Genomic DNA, 24767 nt, shown 5'->3' on the forward strand with positions numbered 1-24767 from the left:
ACATTGCATTTTTGCCGGTGTGGTTCACGGCATGGTAGGATAGTGAGAAGTGGACGCTGCAGAGAGAATCTCAGGTGTGGTGGAAATAAAGTCATGGTTTGTCCCAAGAAAACAGGAAGACAGGAAGTAAGCCAGAAAAACAGTTGGTCGAGCTGATGCATCAGTAAGCAAATGACCAGTGAGTCCTGTAAAGCTGCCATTACTTTATCCCAGCCACCCAGCAAATGCCGGCAGTTTAACAGCTGACCACTGAGCCGCCTCGGTTTGTCCGTCGACTAACCAGCCGTCGCTGTAACAACCCCACAGGGTGTAGTTAGTTTTTACCTCTCCTCTCTATCTACCTCTGACATCTGGTGGTTGGGAACGAGCTCCGTCTCAGGCAGCTGGTTTAAATCACGAGAAGTATCGCTGACTCCATTTTTTACTGTGCTATCACTCAGAGGGACTGTGGGGCACAGGAGCCATCCAGTCAGGCAATATTCCCATCCATCCACCTGATTTCATTGCCCTTTCCTCCTGCTGGTGCTTTGCTTTGCAGTTCCCAGGTCTGCTTGCTAAAAGATTGGCTATCAAGGTTTGATTATTATGCCCCGGTGACTATTATTTTACCATAGATGTAACTCCACAAAAGTGAGAGAAAACTGCTTCGATGCAGATGCTGGCAGAGTGCAAAAACAAAAAACTACAGGAAAAATATTTACAGTTAATCTTCTGCCTTACACACAGATGCAGTAGCCTATATATATGGATACAGGGCTGCCCCTTAAATGCATTGTGTACCCGTGACCTTTTGTGCCAGAGTCTCTTTCAAAGACAATGTAGCACTTAAACACTTGACTTCCTTGCAAAAGGGCTCTTTATAAAGTGGATTTTACAGAGTCGCTGTAATACCATCATTGAATGCACACTCCATAGTACCTGTTTCACATTAATGCGTTCTTTCAATAGTGTGCTGTATACTGCAAATGAGGCTGCGGCTGCACTAACACACATGCTGGTCTTTCTCATTACCAGATAAACCAGTGTTTTAAAGGCGCATTGCAAAGATTTCACATATGAAGATCAGTTTACTCGCATGAACTACTCTCAGCTTGTGATAACAGTTATTTAATGACTTTAAAGGAGGTGTTGGATTATCCAAAATGAATGACAAAACAAGATCTATGTTGGCACAACTGTGGCAATCAAGGTTCATTATTTCCCTTGCTCTGGTACTGTACAGCTGTTAAAACACTCTGGTCAGAAGTGATATTTCTTATGTCAAAGTCATTCAGTGTTATTTTCTCTGTATGTCCCAAAGCATGCCTGCTGGGCCTGAAACCAAACAGTAACTGTGGCGGTAATGCCAACAGTCTATGACATTAGGTTGCTTGACTACTAAAAGACTATCCATCCATCCATCCATCCATCCATTGTCATCCGCTTAATCAGGGCCGGGTCACGGGAACACCTTTAGCAAGAGGTGCCCAAGAGGCATCCTTATCAGACACCTGAATCACCTCAGCTGGCCCCTTTCGACGTGTAGAAGCAGAGGCTCTACTCTGAACTCCCTCTGGATGTCTGAGCTCCTATGTCTGAGGCCGAGTCCAGCCGCCCTCCGCAGGAAGCTTATTTCAGCTGCTTGTATCAGCAATCTCAGTCTTTCAGTCAATACCCAAAGCTCATAACCATAGGTGAGGGCCAGAATATAGATAGACCAATTCATTTAAAATGGAAAGATCGTTAAACAGTCTGCTCTCTTGACATTCATGGCTGGAGGACTAGCTGAGCTTGCTGAACATCGAATGGGCAGTCTGTCTGTCAAAAGACGTGGGTAAGGGCCTGGAAGACCACTGGGACACTGCGTTCATTTTTAAAATAATCCTCTGCTCCTAGTTGATAAATGCTTGTATACAATGGTTGTATTGGACTTAATGTGTTGCATAGCATTCTGAGTGTCACCCTTGCACCTGCTTTGATGTTAAGTTTTATGCTCATGAGTGGACGAAAGTCAGGTTTTTCACATTCAGCTGGCCTGCTGTGCTCTGACGAAAAATACAGTCAATAGAAAGTAATTACTCAAAAGTGCACCAGACACTTTCCCCATTTCCTCAATAATTAGTGCAAAATTACACTGCCATTTCCTGAAACTTTTCTATGAATCAGTTATAAGAAGCTATGGGACACTTAAAAACTCTCATTCAAACTGTTGAATATTGAATAATGGACTGGTCCAGACTGAAGTGAAATGGAAACTGAAGGAAGAGCATGTTACGATCATAATCAAACACACACATAAAAATAATGAGAAAATGAGTAGCATAATGCAACAGGCTGCATAACAGCTTATCTCATTCTTCCCCATGTTTAAGTGAATGTGAGGATACTAATGACATAGATATAATTGTATCTTTATTCTCATTCTGATCCAAATCCCCAACTGTCTGCTGTCCTTTATCGTGCACTCAGCAATTCTTATGCAAAGGGACAGGAGATACAGTATATACATAAAATGACACTGAACTCCCTATACTTCTGATTTCACCCATGAGGACTGAATGCACTGCACTATACCACAAGAATAAACTATAATAATAAACTATAATAATAATAATAATAATAATAATAATAATAATAATAATGGAAACTAATCAACACTCATGACCCTCTTGGCCCTTTCTCTTTTTTCTCTCTAATAGAATAAGAACAATAAATCGGCGGTTTCCGCTATCAGAAATGTCATCTCTATCCCTGTAGATCTGCATGGTGCCGTGAGATAAACAGACTGTCCTTTATTATCCTTCATATCAACATATTTCAGTTTTTTTTCTATAGTGAGCTACAAGGGAGCTTGTGTGAGCTATTTCCAGAGGGCATGCTGTATAGTTTATTCACACATAAAGGTCAGCCTAAATAATGCAATCTTATATCACATTGTTTGCTTTTTATGCTTGCTGTCAGCATGTCATTGGAAATTAACCTCTGACAGCATTGCTCTACCTAACTCTGTTGATTCTTTCTGAATTTCTATTCATTGCAGGCTGAAAAACTGAAACAATACCATCAACATCTATGGACAATCAACCCCTTTCCCACATGCACTGTAAATGCTCAGGCAATTTCCTCCTTGTGTGTCTTGTGGGAACAAAAGCCAGAGTCAATTTTCCATGTACATTTTACCACAACGAGATCTAGAAAAAGTAACGGTAAATTTCTCGCTGTGGCTCTAGTGGGAACAAACCTGTAGCATTTTTGTGCAAAAAGTAACAATGCTTTTATGTCTGAGGTGTTTTATGTACCACATCTATGTTGTTGAGGTAGTGTGACTCAACGGATGTTATTTGCTGAGGACTGCACTACCATTTGCTATTACCAGGACTATTGCACTCTGCTTCCTCCTGCTCTCTCTGCTGCTGTTTCTAATGAGAAACATCAAGAAAAGGGATTTGACTCAGCTCAAAGAGCAATGTATTAATAATAATAAAAAAAAACAACTTGAAATTGAAAAAGAAAATAACCTTTGCTGGTCATTATCCAAAGTACAAGGTGTTCCCATCAAGGGACTAGAAAATAAGCTTTTGCTATGAAAAAATGAATTAGATATATCTGATATAACAGACATAAAACCTTAATAAAAAAAATATGCACCCTTCTGTCATAACTGAGCTTTAGAGATGAATGTATTAAAGCACCAGTGAAAATATTATAATAACGCACAAATTTAGCTGTTTAGGCCATAATGAGGAAACATCCTTGGATAAGGAAACAGCTTGTCTGTGATATCTATCAGTGGAAAAGTTGGATTTTTAGCATCAGTTTTGCCCCAAAATAAACATTTTATCACTCCAGCCCGAGGGTAAACATTTGTGACATCAGTCACCTTTGATGATACAGGCAGCTGTTTGATAACAGATAACAAATTGTGGTTACGTTTTTAGCCATAGGCTGCAGTGTCACTCCTGGGATGGTGTTATTAGGTCTCTCAGTCTGCCACTTTGGTTCAAACTGAAATATTTCAACTGTAATGTTCAGCTGCTATTTCATTTCATACTATTTTACATTCCCATAAAAGCAGCAAAGTAAATCACTTTCTGTGTGTCAGAGCCTGAGGGGAAAACAGCATTAAAGCAGATTAAACTGTACTGAGCTCGTTCAAAATCCTTTCTTATTCTTTCATTTTTATCTTTATCTTTATTTTTTAGGTTACATTTTTCCTTTATGGTTCTAGGGTTCATTTATTGTCATTGTAGACTGCAACACAAGGTTGCACAACGAAATGCAGTTGTAGTCCCTTCATGCTACACAAGATAGACAAAAAACAAACATGTAAGTCATCAACATATATTTAAAAATATTTTTTAAAATGATGTAATCATCAACTCAACTCAATCTAACTTTATTTATGTAGCGCCTTTAATACAAACATGTGCCCAAAATTAAAATAATATAAATGTTAAGAATAATTCAAACAACTAGGCCTAGACAAAAAAAAATTGCAGGACTTTACCACTGATAAGACATCAAGTATTGAAAAAAAAGTATCGAAAAAAAATATATTATCATACAAGTTAATAAAAATCGAATAAAAAATAAAACAGAGTACCATTGCTGTAATCCTTATCAGTTATTAATTAATTAACCTAAACTTGGTTAGGCGACACTGTACTCAATCGTCAATCGTAATTTGAAAAGAACAAAGTTAAGCCTTTGTTTCCCCCCGGTTCGTTTTACAGGGGGAACTTCCCGGAAGTCGTTGTGCCCCAACACTGCGGTGAACTGTGGACGGATATAACAATTATTTACATCTTCTGCTTTCGCTCTTAAACTGTTTAAATTTCATCGAGTAAGTATGTTTTCGCATTTAAGTGCTATACTATCTCTAAAAAACATTAATTTAGTGAAAAGAGTAGTTTAATTTGCGGTTCGAGGAGACTGTTGTTGGGCTAACACCAGCTAGCTATTAGCAAGCTAACATCATGTTCCTGTTAGCCAAAAGCCATTGAAAGCAGCGTTAGCATGCTAACTGTGTGTTTGTTACAGCGATAGAAAACTCGATGAAAGAAGATATTTACTTTTACTTTACGGAGATAGAAATAAAGTAGCTGATTTACTGTTACTATCTTTTTTAAAGCTGTAACGGTAAACGGTATTTACGTGCGTTAAATGTTTATGTTGCGGACATTACTGGCTTACGTACCGAAAAAGTAGCACTGGTGTAACGTAACAAATCATTTATTTTTTTATTTATATTTTAGGGTGCAGAAGTACATTGGAAGAATCTGTGTGTTTGTGTGTGAGTGTGTGTGTGTGTGTGTGTGTGTGTGTGTGTGTGTGTGTGTCAACTTGTTCTCTTTACTCTACATTTTTAACATAAAATATACTTTTACACCATTACATCCCCCCTGAGTAACTTACTACAAAATAGCGAAGAAAGGGTGGACATAAGAGGGAGGAACAACCAGATGTTGTTCTTTAAATTCTCTCAGATGTGGGAAAAAACTTGTTTTAATTGTACATTTCACGCAGGAGTTCAAATTCAGACTGCATAGAGTTTTTTTAACAGCATTTGCTTGTATTTTTACTTTATATACTTAAGTATATTTACTACCTTAAAATAACTTTTGATAACTAGGCACAGTAAATATACTTGTCCTCAGTGATACGTGGTTAATTTTAGCCTTAGTATCAAAAATAATTTTATAATGTTAAATTTTATTAAGTATTGAAATTAAAAGAAAAGAAAATGCTGGCAATAAAAAAAGCAAACTGTCTGATTTTTTTCCTTAACATGTACATCACCTGAAATGCTGCATGCGTTACATTTAAAGATAATCAAGGTCCTTTTCAAATCGTTACAGGATTTAATTGCATAATCCAGTTTGTCATTCCCTCCCATTTCTTTAGTTGTCCATCCATCCCTTTTTCCCACTTCATTCCTCCCCTCCTTCCCTACTCTGTTGTAAGTAACAAAGATGCTCAGGGGAAATGTAGTGGAGTAAAAATGAAAGTTGACAGAATTGAGAAAAAAACTCAAGAAAAGTACAGACACTCCCCAAAACACACAATTACTTATGTACTTATATTGATTACTTTCTAACTGTTGTTTAGAGCTTCTGGGACTCATCACAGCCAAAATGACTGACAGATACAACATCCACAGTCAACTGGAGCATCTTCAGTCAAAGTACATCGGCACAGGACACGCCGACACCAGCAAGTGGGAATGGCTGGTCAACCAGCACCGAGACTCTTACTGCTCCTACATGGGGCATTTCGACCTGCTCAACTACTTCTCCGTCGCTGAGAACGAGAGCAAAGCGCGCGTCCGTTTCAACCTGATGGAGAAGATGCTTCAACCGTGTGGACCACCAGCAGACAAACCTGATGATGCCTAAATTACACTGGGCTGTGGGTGTTTTTTTACAGGATGTTTGTGTAGGATTTGCATTTTTTAATGTTGGACATTCAGCTTGATTTTCTGCTAAACAAAGCCAATATTATCTTCTGGAATTTGTGACCATAAAACAAAGTGTCAAGTTACATGACAGAAGATGACTGGACTCAGATCTTTCCATCATTTGGATCTGGACCGTTCAAAAACATTGTTTCCTCCCCAGCTGTAAGGAAAATCAGCTGCAAAGAGAAAAGGAAGGAGGACGGGCTTCAATATCCAAACAGTTATCAGAAAAGATAATAGAAAAATGGTGTACTAATGTGTCACATATTTGTATTAACTGATGGAGCTGTATTCTTGGTTGAAATTTCTTATTTGATTCAATTAAACTTCACGTGTTTCCATTAAACATGTAGTATTTTCTCATCACAAACCAAACCAGCAACTATTTAAGTCAAATCTTTGCATTAGATTCTGCAAGTTTATGTAATGCCACAGAAGGGATAAACACGATTCTTGTAACAGATATCCCCTCATATAGTATTTTTATGATGGTGGTGTAGCATGCAAGTCTACCTTTGGTATTCAGTTGGAAAACGTCACTACAAAGGCAATAGCATGTGACTGACACATATTCATTCGATCACTCAGTGACTTCAAGAAACATAACTATAACTATAAAAAGATCATTTCAAAAATTGTGGATGGCGGAGTCCGTACTACAATTATACCGACAACAAAAGTGGCAAACAATATCGTTTGGACGATTTTATCAAAGATAGAAATACTACCAGCCAATCAGAATCTGTCCTACTTAGACATCATATCGAACATAGATCCTTTTATCTACTTTGGACCACTAAACATATGTTATGTTGAAAAAGGTGTATGGAGTGCGTAGCTGCTGTTTACAGAACGTTACCGTACATCAGTGTGGATTCTCACATCATTATGACTATAGTTATGGTGCTTGGTGTGGACGGCCCTTCAGTCCAGTTTTTCTTGTAGTTCATCATCAGTTGAAAAATTTCATCAGTAACATTAAGAGAACAAATGAGGCAAATTCTATTGCATGCATAGGATGCTTTTTTTGTATTTATTATATCGTTTAGATTTGAAAAGAGAAAGATAAAGGAAAGAAAAAAAGGTGTGAAATAAATACTAACTGAAGAAATATGTGAGAAGAACATTAATCAAGATTATTTATCAGCCATAATGTGCTGTGCAGGGTGATCAAATTCAAAATAGGGCTTAAAAGTCTCAGTTTGGGAAACAATTTATTGCTTGGTCATTATATATACATACTGAACTTTAAATGCAACTTTTTGCTCCCATTTTGCAAGTTGGATACTCAAGACTTCATTCAACATATATATTTCTCTCAAATTTGTGTCACAAATCTGTTGAAATCCATGTCAGTGAGCAGCTCTCCTTTTCCAAAATAAGCCATCCCCCTTACAGGTGTTGCATATTAAGCTGCTGATTAGAGAGCATCATCAGCACCCAGGTGTGTCTTGGGATGGTCGAAATAAAAGGGGCAGTTTGATCACACAACACATTGCCACAGATGTTTTGAGGGAGTGTAATGTTCAGAGCTGTGAACAGATTAACTACTAAAGAAGTATTCGGTGCCATGTCCATTAATTTGGCAAACATATGACCAGCCTCACCACTGCAGACCACATGTAACCACGCCAGCAGGATTGTTTGAGTCCAGCCACCCAAACAGCTGAGACAACAATTAGTTTGAGCAACTTAAATGTATGCGCTCAGAAACCATCTCAGGGAAGCTCATCTGCATGCTCGTCGTCCTCACCAGCGTCTGCATGACAGCAGTTCGTCATGGTAACAGATTTGTGCAGTTGTGAAGACGGTTAAATGTGGCACGCTGAGACATCTGTGGCATTTTGTTAGAATCAAACTGCACATTTTAGAGTATTAATTGTGACCAAGATTTGAGAGACATAATCTATTGAGTGCATTGAGTGTCTTTTTTTTAAAACCAAAACCCATGGAAACAAACTTTTGGGTCAGTTACGAAAATGTACAATGCAGGCTAGAACATCAACAACCTCAAGTACGGACAAAAAGCTTTTCAGCTGGGTGTACGTATGTACTGCATGGTGGTATGTCTCAGCAGTGCATTTCATTCGTTTGGCCTTGCAGATTCAACAAACTGTTGTCCACCCACACAGTCTCTCACACATAGACAACATTCAGGCACACACACACACACACACACACACACACACACACACACACACACACACACACACACACACACACACACACACACACACATTTGTACCCAATCATCCACCCACACAGTTGAGTTCACTCAGATCAGCTGTGCACGACTTAAACACACATCCTGACATGCTGTGTGTCATTATGTCTGATTGTCAAGTACATTATTACATTGCTATGTACTTAACATGCATTGTCTGTTTTGCGGAGAACAGAATGAAATCAAATCAAGAAAAATGTTCATGTTTTACGCCGATCGAGCTACAAATTGCCTGGTACTTTTTTCACTTACATATCTGAAAAGCAAGAAGCTGCAATTGGTGTTTTGAAAGCAGCGGCAGATGTTTAGAAACTGCCAATAACACAGCTCGTGGTAGACATTAAAAAAATGATTCCAGTGTTGAGTTTAAATTAGTGCCTTTAATCAGGAGTGTCAGTTTAATGTGCTTCCAGCCATGAGAAAATGCCTTACTAAAGCAAACCCCCTTAGGGTTGTTGAAGTAGAATAGATGCCTCAAGCTGCGGTCTTGTTTTGGCTGAAATGGGCAGCAGGCAAAATGAGACCTGTGACCAGAAAAGAGCAGCGGGCGCTGAGGTTGGACTTGCTGACTTAAGGTGATTTAGCGAAGCATACGTCCAGCCAGATTCACGCTCACAAATACAGACACTTGGTGGGAAAGGTTGCTGCATGACTCATTGTTGGATTGAGAGACAAGTCAGTGGGTGCCAAGGAGTTCTTGTGTTGCGCATCACGTCTGGGTGTGTGTGTGTGTGTTGGAGTTTTACTTGTGGGGTAAACCCTCGCCATCTGTTCTCACTGTGAGAGTCGTGAAGACGGCGCTGCCAAGTCAGGCGTGAAGGCAGCTTGAGGTCTGTCGGTGTTCCGTCACATAAAACACACGCAAACTGCTTGACTGGTTCTCTCTGAGCACATTAATAGGCCTCCGCTCCTCCATTTTCAGGAGCATAAGGGGAGATGGACTCTTCTTTTTATGCCTGCGCACAAGCGATAGCCAAGAACTTATGCAATAAACACTCAGGCTGTCCGTCCGTCCGTTTCTCCACATTCCTGAGAATCTGATATCTCAAGGACACCTTTGGGGAATTTCTTTAAATTTTGCACAAACATACATTTGGACTCTTAAATGCAATATCCATTTTTTATTTTCAAATTTGGCACAAATGTCCATTTGTACTCAACGATGACTTTATTACTTTGATTAGATTTTGGGTGTTAAAGGTCAATGTCACTGTGAGCTTGCGTCTGTCTTTCTTTCTTTATTTATAATTTATGCAAATGTTCACTTGAACACTTGGTGGTCAACAGTCAAGGTCTCTGTGACCTCACAAAACATGTTATTACATTTTATACCCAAAATGTCAAAGGTCAGCTTCACTGTAACATCATGACATTTTGAAAAAGAAAATGATCTCAATCATAACTCAAAGGAGAAACAACAGATACCGAATTGGTGACACTAATCTTGCGTCACAATAGTACGTGTGAAGCATCCATGTTTTCACAGGCATGGAAGGAAACTGTTTTCTAAATCGCATACTTTTTCTCTTTACTTTTTAGTAAGTTGGTACTACTAATGCACTTACAAAGTACGCGCTGTTGCACGCAGTATGCACACAATCAGGACATACTACTTCCTCATAACACTGAGCCCTGACCTTCTCATACGTCTGTTACCATGGAGATAAAAGAAATCATCAAACTTGGAGGAGACGCAGGTTAACCCGGAGAGCTCTGCTGTTGTTTCAGTGTAAAACTTTTAGGTGGTAACTGCATACATTGTTTATTCTAACATTTAATATTCACATATGCATTTCTCTATTATGGTAATTTACTTTTGTTGTTGTTGTTGTTGTTGTTGTTATTCTCTATGATTATTTTGTTCACTTTGACATTTGAAAAGTCATCAGTCATTTTAGTATGCTGTCATCCATCTTCTGTCAGCTGTCAACCAGCTGTCAAGATTGAGTATCTGCTCCTGCAGAGGATTGTGGGTCAGAATAGCTAAAAAAGCATGCTGGCCTTGATATTGTAAAATCACACCAGATGCAGTAGAACATCCTAGTATCTTTGGCACATTGCATTTGACACACTAAATCATTTTCTGGCATACTATGTAGTATGTTAGTTTGGGTACTGAAACACAGCGTAACTGCAACTTGACTGTTTTGCAGAGGTATACATGATGCAGTGATTCTAGCTTAATGGGAATGAGGCTTGCTGGTGGGTGTGCATTGATTATACAGCGCTGACACCCACTTTGTAGTTGAAGCACTCTGAGAGAGACCTCCTCTGCGCAGCTTGTTTCATGTGCAATGTTTTCTCTAAAGAAGACTATATGTTAATCTGCTCATAAAATCACCAGCAGATAGGATGAAATGACTCAGTAAACTGGTCTGGATGACATCTCAGTCTCCTACAACTGAACTTCTCTCTGAGAAAGCTTTAAACTTCACAGGGTTGTTTATTTACCGTGGTGAGAACGATGTTTATGTATGTGAAATATGTCTTTACTGTGCCAGTATATAAAATACTGTACAAAGTGTTTTCATACAGCAAAGGCAGAGAGCAGTGTAAGTGAAAAAGCTTGTTCAGTTTTGTTGATTCCCTCTGAAGACCTTAGGAGTGACTATAAATACCGTGTCCTGCCTGCCAACAAAAACTCACACACACACTATAAAGACTTAGAGTGCAGGGACATAAAAAAGTTTTGCACACTCATAACACGCATCCTGTATTTGCAGTAAAAACTCTTATTATAAGGTTGTGGAACTTTATGATGACATATAAAAATGAGGCGAATAAAGATATTGAATTCCCACTCTGGCCTGTGATGGATGGACTCTAAATATTACTGGAATTAAATATTTGTTTTCTCTATGTGTATACCAGAAACATTTCATGCTTCAGTTTCATACCGTCCAGGGTTTGCAGGCATTGGTCTAAATCCCACAAAACAAAAAAGAACTAAAAATCAAACACAGCAACTGTTGTGTTGTGTAGTTTTTTGACAAAAGCAGAACCAGCAGAGATATAATTTGGCAACCACAAAAACAAAATTATCGTCCTTGTTTATTTTCAACTTAGTGCTTGGGATAATTGTGATGGGAATTTCTGTAAAAAAAAAAAAAAAAAAAAAGCTCACAGAAAAGTGTATTTCTGATTTTTATTATTCACTTGCAAGCAAGCACATTCAAACCCACAACAGAGTTTCAGGCTGAGTGCTCAACCAGCAGCTTGTTTTTAATACATTTGCTGTGGTGTGGTCACTGTGACACAAGTGACAATACCTATGTGCCTTTGATGCTTTCCTTTTCATTTCCCAATAAGCCACCAAACAGTGCTCCACTTCCTTTCCTTGCTTGTTTGGTAGTTAGCTGGACTTGCACTTATAGTGTTCTTCTGGTACTTTTCTCATTGTCCGACCACTCAAAGCACTTTACATCACTTGTCATACACCGAGGATGCCACACAAGGTGCCATCTGCTCCAGTTTCAAACAATCTCACGCACTCACAGTGTTAGTATCTTGCCCAGAGGACACTTCAGCATGAAGACTGGATCGAACCGCCAATCTGTTGATGGATGGATGACACACGCGATCTCCTAAGCCACAGTTTGACGCTTCACAACCCTTTTAATGAGAACCAAGGCAGTAATTACGATATAACATTGTACCTCCACCATTATGTCGATGAAAAATATGTTGCTGTTTTTTTTGTTGTTTTTTTATGTTTTACAACAAGCAAACACACACTGCTGTCTGAAATAATCATCATCAAATGCAATTAAATTCATTTAGAATCTAAAGAAATTCCCTTTTTGAAAAAATTCACCCAATAAATTCTTGGTATCATTTTTTTAATTGGATCAAAAATGTTATGTTTTATGTTACAAAAAATCTATGGGCAAAACTGTCCCTGACTCAGTTTTGGTTACTGTAAAATTAATTCTATTTCTTCATGTGACCTTTGAACCCTTTAATACCTAGATTTACATTATTTCTCTTGTGTTGGGCCTTTTACAAGCATTTAAATCTCTGAAACCAGAGAAAATTGGTTTGATTTCTCTTAAACATGGGGAAAAAGCAACAACCAACTTGACAAGAAATGTCCTGAAAATTGCAAAAAATATTGTGAAAGGTGACAAGAAAATGAGCTTGGAGGCATTATTATTATTATTATTATTATTATTATTATTATTATAATTATTATTATTATTATTATTTTATTATTATTTTTTTAAAGGGAGAAAACCATCCAGTAAAATCTATTTATAAATCTTGTGATTTCTAAAATGATGTCGCCTATAAAAATAAAATATTTTTTTAGATTTTATTTCTTCTTTTAAGCACTTTTTGGTGTCATTTTCTTGTTTTGTTGCTTATCACCAGGTAATTTTCTCATAACTTATTAGTGAATTCTTACAAATTTTTGGTCCATTTCTTGCAAAGGTGCTTGTTACCTTTTTCCAAAGCTTTTGAAAGAACTCAAGCCAATTTGAGCAAAGTGAGGAGTCAAAGTGATAAAAACTATATTTAGACTGAAAAACTGCATCAGTGCACGTCTGCACTTTTTAAGCGGTACCTGACACAGTGAATGGCACCTTTTAATAGCCACTTGGCCTTTCTGTGTTCATGCTGATGTGATCGTCTCATTTGCCCTGTTGTCCACATCTGTTCTCTCCTGTGATTACACAGGACCTGCAGCCAAACGGTGAGAAGGTCCAGGAAGCACATTTACCCTCTTCAAATATGAATTCGCCCACAATCCAATTATCTTCGCCCTTCTCTGCCACCCACCTGCTTTACCCATCTATCTTCCTTAACCCTCCGTCTCCATTGTTCTCCTCTGCTCAACTCTCTCCTCTCATCTTCTTTACTGCTTACCTCCCCGCCAACCTCATAACACCTCCTCTTCCCCCACTCTCTGTTCTTCCTTCCTCCTTTTCTGCGGCTCAGATAGGCACACAAATGGAGTGGAATTATCCAAGATAAAAAACCAAAGCAAATGACTCTTCAGTGGGAGAAAAACACATGAATATTTTCGGTGATAAATACAGGAGTGCGTGACTGGCATCATTTTCTCTGACTAAATGCAAACAGAATTGAAATGACGGCACCCCGGAGGAGAGCGAATGGATCTTTATGATAAATGCCTTTATGAGTTTTGTGCAACGACAATTTTGAAACATTTTGTGAGTCTTTTTGGAATAAAGGGTATCACCCCCTCTTCTTACAGCACAGTTATGTTTTCATGACTTTTCTGAGCACAGAAAATTAAAAGCTGGCTCAATTTTCGATTTTCTTTTCTTCCCTGCATTGTTAATCTTTTATAACTTTTCGCTCAATTTTTGTAAAAAGTGCAAGTAATTTGAGGATATGAACAAAAAGACTGGATGGAATACACCCTCTAATAATCACACTTTTTTGTAACCTTGCAGGGTTTTAGAGTGATGATTAATATCCACTCTTTTCCAGTTGAGCAGACCTGAATTTCAGCAGGGACCTCCAGGCAGTAAGCCAGAGACATAACTGCCTTCCCATCCTGCCTGGGAAACTTCATTAACGTGGTGTGTGTGTGTGTGTGTGTGTGTGTGTGTGTGTGTGTGTGTGTGTGTGTGTTTTACAGCTGCTGGTACTTTGGGGGCTAAAAAGTGGAAACTTTCTGGAGAAGATTGGTTGTTTAACACTTGAAAAAAGAGCTCAGATTTAAAGTTTAGGTTTAACCCTTTAAATTCTGGATCTATATCACTTTACTTGTGCTGCATTCAGATGCCTTTCATAAGTATTTAAGACCTCTGACACCTGAACAAAGAGAGAGAGAGAGAGAGAGAGAGAGAGAGAGAGAGAGAGAGAGAGTGAATTACTTAAAAATTGGAAAAAAATAAAATAAAATTGTCCACAAAACTAATTATTCTAATAAAATATTTATTTAATTTGCTTTTTAGGTCATTTTCTTGTTTTTGTTTTTGTTTTTTTTTACTTTTTTGTATGCTAATTTTCCAGAAAAGCTCAGGTCAGGAAAAAATACCACCAAGGTAAATTTAGGGGGTGGAGCGTGGTCGGGTGAGAGGTGTGTGTGTGTGTGTGTGTGTCTGTGTGTATGTCTGTGTGTGTGTGTGTGTGTGTGTATGTGTGTATGTGTGAAAGAGCGAGAGCAGGAGGCTTATGATTGCTGTGGTCCAGAAGGGCATCTTCAGATAAAAGCGCCAGCTGCTGCAGTTATCTTACTGTCCTTCTTTGCTCTATAAAACTGATTGACACCACTGTCAGAATTATATATATCGAGCAAGGGAGCTGCAAACCAGCCAATCAAACATGTTAATTCACACCTTTCCTGTCACTGAGGTTTAAGCTGTAGCACATCTGTTCTGTAAAATCAATTCCAAAGCCAGTAGGTTATCGCAGAAGCCCCACTGGTGACTCACGTATTTGGCTGTCTCTAATTTCCTACATCTCTGCCTCTTCCTGAATCTCTTTGTCCCTTGTCCCCTTCAGTCTCCAGCGTTCATTTCCTTGTCCTCTTCTTCAGAACAAACTCCATTACGCCCACATCCTATTTAAAAGGCTCGTACTCTGGATGAGGCTGAACAGATAGGGACGATACTTTGATACTGCAGTGGTCATTCACATACAGATTGTCCCACATAAACCAAAAAAATGCACTCGCTTAAATCTTTAGAGATGTTTGAAACACATTCATTAAAATGTCATACACTCTAAGACCACCAAATTCTATGTGCAAGCCAGAATGATATCAATACAGAACACGCAAACAACATTTCCCATTCACTTTGAATATTCAATGGAAATCCATTTGGCAAAATGTAGCTTGAATGGCACTGCAGGATAATGTGGCTCTAAGCCCTGTTTGTCACAGTGTGTTTGCAAAGTGGAGGCTGGAGATGCATGTGAATATCGACTCCCTGTTTGGGAAGCAGCTTTTAATGGAATCATCTTATTTTGCGTTTGTCAAATTAAACTGATGTGTCTTACAACATGCAGAGGATTTGATTAGACTTGCGTTTGGTTTTATTTGTAGTTGGCTCAAGATGTGATGGGAGAAGACATTACTTTTGTCACAGAGAAAAACACCACACATCATTACTGCAGCAGTCCCCTGCTGTGCAATCAGACTCTATCAGGCTGTATCTACCAGTGCTTTGAGCTAAATGCTGACAAATGCTCACATGACAGTGCTAACATGACAATATTGAGCAGGTTTAAAATGTTCAGTCATAGTTTCACGAGAACACTGAAAGTGAGAACAAGCATGGAAAAGTGTTGCAAATTTTGACATAAATTAAGAGACTGAACAAATGAAAGATTTGACAGAATGGTGGCGCGAGATGAACTTCTGGTTGTTGCATTTCATCCTGAAAAAGACATGAATGTCTGAACCACATTTCTTAGCAATCCAGTAAATATTTGTCGAGATATTTTTTGTTCTCTTTGCATTGGGATAGTTCTGTCCCCCATGAGGGAATGTCCGAGAGTTTCAGCCAGCTCTGCTCTGATTGGCCCAATCTGATTGTTTCAGCCTGAGAGTGAATTGACTCCTAATCAAGCCGATCACCATCACCTGAGAGATGAACGTGTTTTTTTTAACTGATTGCTCTGCTTTATGACGATGATTTGAAAATGCCTGAGGAAGATCTCTGTTAGATCCAAACGTTACATTTCTGCAAACCATAGATGTTATTTTTTATGTTTTATATGTACCATCTAAATGTTTCTAAAATAATGTAGTTTGTGTGTTGACTTTTGGACTGGCAGACACTGTTAGACACCAACAAACAACAAAACTTATTGTGTTTTAGCAAGTCTTTTCTTCCAGCTTTTGGCCAGTAAACAAACATGTTTTGTAGTGACCTTTCGCTGTTTTTAAACCGTGGATAATGCCCTGAAAAGCAATTGTTTGTGACCAAGACTTCTCTGCATTTCCTGCAGGATAGTGCCATCAAACCAGGCATATTAAGCCAAAATATGATATTTTCCTCACAACGGCCAAGTGGTTTTTGTACCTAAACCTAACATTTTAGCCACAGCGCTGTTGAAATGTAAAGAAATGTAAAGTTTTTACTGATCTCATATTCAAATGTAGCATAACTGTAGTTTTCATAAATGTGCAATACCAGCCTTATTTCTGGCTTCTAACTGGTTTGTTTTACTCAAAAACCACAAATGTAGATGTTGTGGTGGCTTTGGAAGAAAGTTCAGAGGATCACCAAAGTCACTAGGAATCAGCCTCTGCGCTCTCTGAAGTTTGTACAAAATGTTGTGGCAATCTATCCACAACAATTGTTGGGATATTTCTGTCTGGACCTTAGTTGACCGAATGACAGACCAATGTTCCCCTGAGCCGCGCTCATGGCTGATAAAATACATATGTGTCATCTCACTTTAAGCAGAATCGTTTGTCCTTTCATGACCCCGCAGAAACTCAGTGAGAGCCAAAAGGCAGGGTTCACTGCAAATTTCTCAGAGTAATTGCGCTGCCATCCTCGACAGTTATTCAAATTTAGGGCACATGGAAGGTGAAAAGAAAAGCTCAGTTAAAGGCTTTCGTCATTTAATAAAATAATTAAATATCCTTAAAAGGCTTAATTGGTACTAATTGCTACACTTTTGAGTTTCCAGGCTGTAAATTTCTCTCAGAGCCACCCTTGCGTCAGAGGGGGAAAAAAATTGGCATCGTTTTTAAGTATTTCAGAAAATCTGCGAGGAATGATGCTATGTATTTAAAAAATAAAACCCTTCAGGGACTAAGTGTCTCTCCACTTTATGTCTCTGAATAGTGAATGAGGAAACGTGGCCTTCAAGGACTCTGAAAGCTGCCTCCTAAAACCAGCTCTGAGGAATGCAGCCAGCAATAATATAATGATTGAAAAGAACGAAGGGAAATCAATGAAATTTCTGACATGCTTGTTGGTCCTATGTAACTGTTTTTTTCTTGAATGTATAAAAAAATGCTGCATCAATTGTGTTTCTACCTGCTGCACTCCTGTATCTGCTGTCTCCGGCCATATTACTGGTGTTATTGATACACTTCTGTGGATCCCATGACAAAAAAAAACAGGGTGACAAAATGTTTTCTCCATCATTCTTTATATACAAAAACAATATACACAGTTTGGACGTGACAGTAGCTGATATATGACATCATCCTATGACTCCAAAGATCAATAAAAAAAAACAAAAAAACAAAATCAATACATTTCAATGACTGTCAATGCAAAGTTGGAGGGTTTATAGTGTGACTGACACTTGTCAATCCCCAGTAAATTATGATACCTTACTGTGAATTTAACATAATCATGAAAAAGTTCTCTGACTTGACTTTGGGGGATTTTATTTGTGGAAGTAATAAAGTAAGCCTTAAGCACCATTACAACTGCAGACTTCCCAAAATGTGAACAATTTCATGAACTCACTGCAAATTTAAAAGCAGGAGCCAGGAAAAGAGTTAGTGCCCATTTTCAATGTTCTAAATACATATTTTTTTGAAATATAAATATTTCTGCTGTCGGAAAATTGTACTTATAGTAATCAAATTTCAAGCAAGGGGTGTGTTATGACTTTTCTTTGGGTCTCAGAAGGTTTATTGTTTTTATTTTAAAGTTCCACACAAGATGAGATGAAACAGACTGCAGTCATTTAAGTTTTCACAGTGCTTGCTCCTTGTGATTAAGACTGACTGTTTATGACTAAACACGTACTGTCGAGGCTCTCCCAAACTCTCATCTGCTTCGTATTGATGCTTTAACTTATTTTGGATTAAAATATGGATTTATGCATCAGCTTTGCAGGAAAAAAAATCTAATGTGGTGACAGTCCGGACCAGGATTAAGGAAGTACTTTCAATATCATAAATTCACCAGTGTTTTAAAATGTATTAACACAGAGCTCCTTCCTGATAAACAAAAAAAAAAACATCTCTAAAGGCAGCTTTATTTTAACCTATTTATTTATAAGCAGTATATTAATGCTTTAAAAGACGAGTGTTGAAAAACGAAGAGAGCTCACAGTGGCTTATGCAGTTGTTTATTTAGTCGCTGAATTTGTTTCCATTAGGTTGCATTATACCTTTTATCAATACATAAACTTTTCCATTTCCCCCAAGTGTGAAGACTTTTTTTGTGATATTTTGAGATTTATTTCATTTTTTTTCCATTTCCTCAGTGAGAATTGAAGATAGAGGTGCACAGATATGCAACTAGTGTCTGTCTGATTTTTAGTGCTGTGCAGTGCACAGAGGGTTTTCAGAGCTTTTTTTAACTGCCAGCTGCAGGTAAAAAAACAACACCAGTAAAGTTTTGGACGAGACAGTTAAATAATGACTTAAATGTCACTTAAAGCTCTGTTAAACTGAGGGGAGCTGATTATTCAGGTGATGAATGTCCGTAGGAGTGACCCCTGTTATGCTGTTTTCACGTCGTTTCTTGATATACTGTTATTATAAAAGTACCAGTTAAAGCTGCTTTAAATGGCTTTAAATGTCATCTGCTTACACATACATGACCATTCACCATTTTCATGTTTATATACTGCTTATAAAATGCTAAATGGGATTTTCAGCACTATTTGTTTTTCTAGTGTTTGCAAGGTGGCCAATGGCCACCTGAAGAAATAACTCAAAAGTGAGGTCCGGAAAGGATTATAAATTGCTTTTAAACTGAGTCTCCATCCATGAAATACCTGCTGCATTGCACCTGCTGACTTCACTGAAAGTGAAGGTGGGACAGAATATGAAATTGTCAGTGAGAGATTTATCGCTATAATGTCTTCTAAATGGTCTTTTTAGGAAAAGGGGAAAGACTTGATAGTTATCCAGCATACTCTATTTGATGTGCTGCAGAGAAGCTGCACTTACATGTACTGAACTGTTTATTTCATTATTATTTTTCTGGGGGTAATAAAAAAAACAACAAATAAAATCAGAGCTTAAAACATTCACATCAAAGTTCTATTGTATCATATTGGTAGTAAAATTGATTTCAATGTATGCACATGCTCGATATACATTATGTACAAAATAATCAATATATATAACAACATAGACATTGACATGAATGAATACTGTTGGTTCTTTTCCATCGCTGTACAACATTTCAACCTCCGCACATTCAGAAGCCGAAAGAAAAAACAATCAGTCCTTTTTCCAGATACAATTTGTAGGCATGACGACTGTTGTGGCGGCACAAGCCTTTGGACGTCAGCAAGCTCAATCATCAGTTACCTTTCAGCCAAAATCCCCTTTCTAGTATAATATGCTGGGAAAAGAAAATGTTTTTGTTTAATATTTCTATGAATTTCCAAGGTAATGAGTGAGACAAGGTGTTTTTTTTCTGTCCCAGCTTTCAGAAGATTTTTCAGGTTTCAGGTTCTCTGTGTGCATATCGGTTCCTCTTGCATTTCACCTCTGACTTATAAGAACTTTCTTTTTCCGATAGCTCAGCAAAACGTTCTGGCATTCACACAAACATAAACCATCATTAATTGATCCCCCTTTACATTTTGCATTAACATACATCTCAAGTAAATGGAACAATTTGAAGCAGAAAATCTATAAATGACTGAACCACTTCAGCCACAGTGCCAACAAACCATAAATCTATAAACACACACACTGAAGTAAACTTCTGGGTCTGTGCACATTTAAAAAGACAAATCCTTTAGAGTGAAGTTAAGTTGTTGTGCAGCCAACTGTGTTGCCTATTTGTATTTAATCTCCTGACAATGAAAATTAATTCAGTCTTATGAAGTATAAACATCTTGCCAAGTGTGCACAAAATATTAATTTAATCCCAAACAGCATTTGAATATTAAAGAAACACATTGTGCTGCTTCATTACCTCCTGTGTGCCTGCTTTGTCCTCCATGTGATAATAGAGGAATAGGAACTTCTTTTTGGAAAAGCCCATATTCAAAAGCCCTTTGCATTTTTTGCCAGTGGCGTGGCATGTGGCATACTTTCAAACTTTTTGGTGGCATCTGGGAACACTGAACTGATAACTCTGTCAACTACACTGAGCTCCATTTCACCACACACTGAATGGGTTATTGCCGCTTATACAAAAGAAATGTGAGGAACCAGGTGAGCTGTTTCCCTCTGCTTCATGGGTTAATGTTAAATTAAGCTAATCGCTTGTTCGTTGGATGGATCTTTTAATCTAACACTCAGCCAGAGAGTGAATAGATGCATTTTAGCACTGCAACTATGAATTGTTTTGACTATCAAATAATCTGATCCCATCTTTAAAATGTCAGAAATAATGGAAAATGTCCATTTTGTTAAACTTTGATTCAAATTGCCCATTTTATCCTCCTGTTTTAACAACTCCAAACCATGACAGTTTTCAGTATTAAGTCATATATGATAAAAACAGCCTTAAATCGCCACCTAATAAATGACTGAAATGGTTAATCAATTGTGAAAACAGTTGCAGATTGAGATCAACTAATTGTTTTATTGTATTTCCCAAAAAGTTTGAAAATTCCTTTAAATTTTCAGGTTCAAAAGAGCAAATCAATCTGCATGTTGTTAAAAACAAATCTCTTCAGCTGGATTCGAGGTGCATGTTAGAGCAAGGTGTAAAAGGACCACTTGTCAGCAAAGCACTCTGTACGGATCTTTCACAGGCTGCAAACAGATTAAATTGCATGTTCACGGAAATGGAAAATAAAGCTCTTCTAGACTTCACCGAGAGCCTGTTGATTGCTTCAGTGCTGAAACTCTCTGTGCCTGTTCTCTATTCATAACACCATCATTGGAAGTTTGCCAGAAAAATCAAAACTTTCAATGCAGAAGACCAACAAACTACCAAATTCCTGCTTTTTCTTTGGCAACAAGGCACTCTGAGTGATTCAGCATGAAGTCAAAGAAAATCCTCAAAACAGCAAGTCCAGCACTTTGTGATCTGAGCTTTGCACTAAATAACTCAACACAAGATTTATGATGATACATGATTGCCGTGTATCATCAGGAGGATCGCTGAGGGATTAGAATTGGCGAGAATTGGGAGTCATTTCCATTGCACTTCACTATTAAAGCCTCAGGTTTCCACCAATCCCTCAACTTCAGCAGAAATAAATATAACACTCACTTATTACTCCTCATCTGCATCCACATCTTCATCCTCACAGTCCATAACTCTTATGATATAATGCCCTCTAGTGGCAATATACTTAAAATATGTATAAAATGAACAGCAGTATTTCAGATTCAACTCCGAGAGGCACATCGGAGCTGAACAAACTGCCTCTCCTCCCCTCTGATCTATGACACAGGCCTTGACAACAGCATGCAACCATCCAATCACTTCCACTTCCTGTTTGAGGAGGAAGCCCATATATGGCTATTTGGCAGTATGACAAGGCATACCTTGGCAAGTACACAAACTCTGTAGTACTACTGAGCCACATTCACTACTAAGAGGGCAATTCTGCCAGTTTCTCCTCCCTGGAACCTCTCGTGGCATGTCTTGAAGTGAACCAAAACAACACAGAAAAAACATCATATACCAGCAGGTTCTGGTCATATACAATAATAAATAATCTAAACAGATCGCTATACACACCACTGTTCCGACTATAGATATGTGCAAATGTATCACTGGTGTCCATGGATGGCCGAGGCCTTAAGGCACACCTGTAGCTGTCACTTTAGACAGAAATACATATCATCAGGTGCAGGAGGATCCCAAAGCAAAGTGGACTGAGCTGTGTCAGGAGGGTCAGGAGGGCCGGGGGACTGCTGGGAGCTGTGGACCAGAGAGCTTGTGGTGCTGACGTCCAGCTGGCAGCGAGCGCACTTAGGGCCGATGGAATCTGAAGACGCAAACACACAGCTTTAGTTTCTGGAAATACAATACAATCTTACACAGTATAATAGAAAATCTACAAATCCGTCATTACAAATCACTTTTGGAGCTTTTCTCCAGTTGCTATCATTGCAGAGCAAAGATATATGTGTGTCTTATGGTTACATGGGTTGCAACAAAATCCATTTGATCAAATTAAAGGGACAGCCCCCCCCGCAAAAAATCAATGATACAAATTGTTCCTCGTACACGTGGTGCTATTTATCAATCTAGACTGTTTTGGTGTGAGTTGCAGAGATGTCTGCGTTCTCGTCAATATCATTGGACTAGATGGCACTCGCCTCGTGGTGCTCAAAGCACCAAAATAAATAAATAAATAAAAATAATAATACATTTGATCAATCATTCACAGCAAAATTAGTATCTGCACACAGATTTTTTTTTAATTGAGTGATGCATTTAATGATCTACTGCTGTTACATTTTGATCCAAAATGAATCATCACCAGGCACAAAAACAGTGAAACACCCACCCTCGAAAAATGAATTTATAGTTGTCTTGGGCTGCAGCCAGTTGCTTTAGGGAATGAAATTGGTTTGGTGTGATGATATTTTTGTGCTGAAGATTTATAACCAAACACTGCAGCACTAAATAAATGTGCCACTGGTTTCAGTTACTGTGTAAAAAGCTGGACTTCTATCTTAAAGTGTAATCATACATTTTCTTAATATATTAGCACCTGTATCCTCGTACTGCAGCTCGACTAAATGAAAGTTCTTAGTGATGCAACTTCTAATGCAAACAGTGAAAGTATATACAAAATTTTAACTGATATTAGTTAGTGAAACATTATTCGGTTGTTCTGGAAAAACTGTAATCTAAATATGTTTTAGCTTTTATTGGTGGGCTCTCTTAGCACAGCTTTACAATATGAAACGATGCCTCACAGATCTAATAAGAGAGAGTGAACCTGAACTTTATTGACAATCAATGCCTGCTGATAATGAACTGGAGTGTTTATCATGACTTTAATGTGGTTAGTGGAAATGGCTTCGGAGGATCAGAGTACTATAAATATCGATCAGTGTGAGCTAATAAGCTGCAGGATTTACAAGGATAAATTACTAATGAGTTATCGTCAGAGCTGGATATATGGTGAAGGTCATCGAGCGCTCGAGTACCTGGTAAACTGTTTGCTGTCTTCATGAACCTCCATCTCTCTGCTCTTAAACTCATTCAGCTCCTTACGGATAGCAGCCTGAGGACAAAAACACACACAAACATGATGACAAAAATGAATGTAGAAGGACAAGGTCACCTTTTTCCCCTGCAAACACTCAAAAGCACAGCTTTCACACAGCTGTATTTTCCACTCTAACCACATACAAACTGCAGACAGCAACAAACCTGTCTTGTTTGTTGTTCTCTTAGGGTACACTTAAGTTGTTTTTATCTTATATTCAAAAAGTACGTTTTTATTAAAGCATACAAAAATATTAAATAAAAACTGTAAACTTAGACTCGTCAACTAATCTAAAAGTAAGAAAACACTCAGAAAATGTTCAAAATAGAGCCCAATGTAATCTGTAAAATCAGATGTTGAATGCGTATGAGAGCCTAATGAAATCATTAATCACATGTTTCAATTACCAAAGTGTTTTTAAAATAATGAAATATGAAATGTGTGCCCTTTGCACCATGCAATTTGAAAACTGCATGACGGCAACTCACTAAATAAAAGTTAACATTTATATTGTTTGGGGAAATAACTCTTATCTAAATAGTCTCATTATTACAATGGCATTTTCATATGGCATAGCAAACAGTCTGTCCTGCCGCTAAAAAATAATAACAATAATATCAATTATCAGAATGTATTATTATGTAATTTACGTGTGTGCATGGATAAAATAATTGAAGTTTTAATATATAAATAAAATAATAAAGTTATATGGTATATGGTATGGTATAATAAAGTTTCAACGGACTAGTATTTCTGACTAATCAGTCCCTATATTTGACTGGCCACTGAAATCTCACATTTGTTCCACAATCTCACACTCTTTAAGACCACACTTCTTTCTCCTGCTACTTCAAATCACCTGTGCCTCATCAATTCAGCCACCTGCTGTGACCTATATAGGTGTGTCTTCTCCCCTGTTTGTCTCAGTTTTTACAGCCCTCTCCCCTAAACCCTGGTCTTTTGTGTGAACTGCTTACTGGTTAGGTGATGAAAATTAAAAATTTGTGGTAGACATTAGATGTGTGATCTTTGTATGCTGTGTATTTCTAAACATCAACAGCA

At 38.0% G+C, this 24767-nt stretch overlaps 2 protein-coding genes across 5 annotated transcripts in view; one reads left to right on the forward strand and one right to left on the reverse strand.

Annotated features, from left to right (window-relative positions):
• The first annotated feature begins 4665 nt into the window (after positions 1-4665).
• On the forward strand, positions 4666-6782 carry sf3b5 (splicing factor 3b, subunit 5). Its single transcript, XM_042502505.2, has 2 exons — positions 4666-4822; positions 6088-6782. The coding sequence occupies exon 2, from the start codon at positions 6114-6116 to the stop codon at positions 6372-6374; it is 261 nt and encodes an 86-aa protein (XP_042358439.1). The 5' UTR covers positions 4666-4822; positions 6088-6113; the 3' UTR covers positions 6375-6782.
• Positions 6783-18666: 11884 nt separating this feature from the next.
• Positions 18667-24767, reverse strand: part of phactr2 (phosphatase and actin regulator 2) — a 47962-nt gene continuing 41861 nt past the window's right edge. For all 4 annotated transcript variants that reach the window (XM_088086349.1, XM_042501718.2, XM_088086351.1 and 1 more), the window contains 2 exons: positions 23644-23720; positions 18667-22469 (listed from right to left, as the gene is read on the reverse strand). In XM_088086349.1, the coding sequence (XP_087942475.1) occupies positions 22454-22469; positions 23644-23720 (93 nt within the window). In that variant the 3' untranslated portion in view covers positions 18667-22453. The remainder of the gene's footprint in view (positions 22470-23643; positions 23721-24767) is intronic.

Source organism: Plectropomus leopardus, chromosome 13 (assembly GCF_026936395.1).
Source record: "Plectropomus leopardus strain MGB_pleo_1.0 chromosome 13, ASM2693639v1, whole genome shotgun sequence".
Lineage (NCBI taxonomy): Eukaryota > Metazoa > Chordata > Actinopteri > Perciformes > Serranidae > Plectropomus > Plectropomus leopardus.

Bases quoted from the DNA above. Each gene is read 5' to 3' on its own strand.
- sf3b5 (XM_042502505.2), top strand. From the start codon at position 6,114: ATGACTGACAGATACAACATCCACAGTCAACTGGAGCATCTTCAGTCA.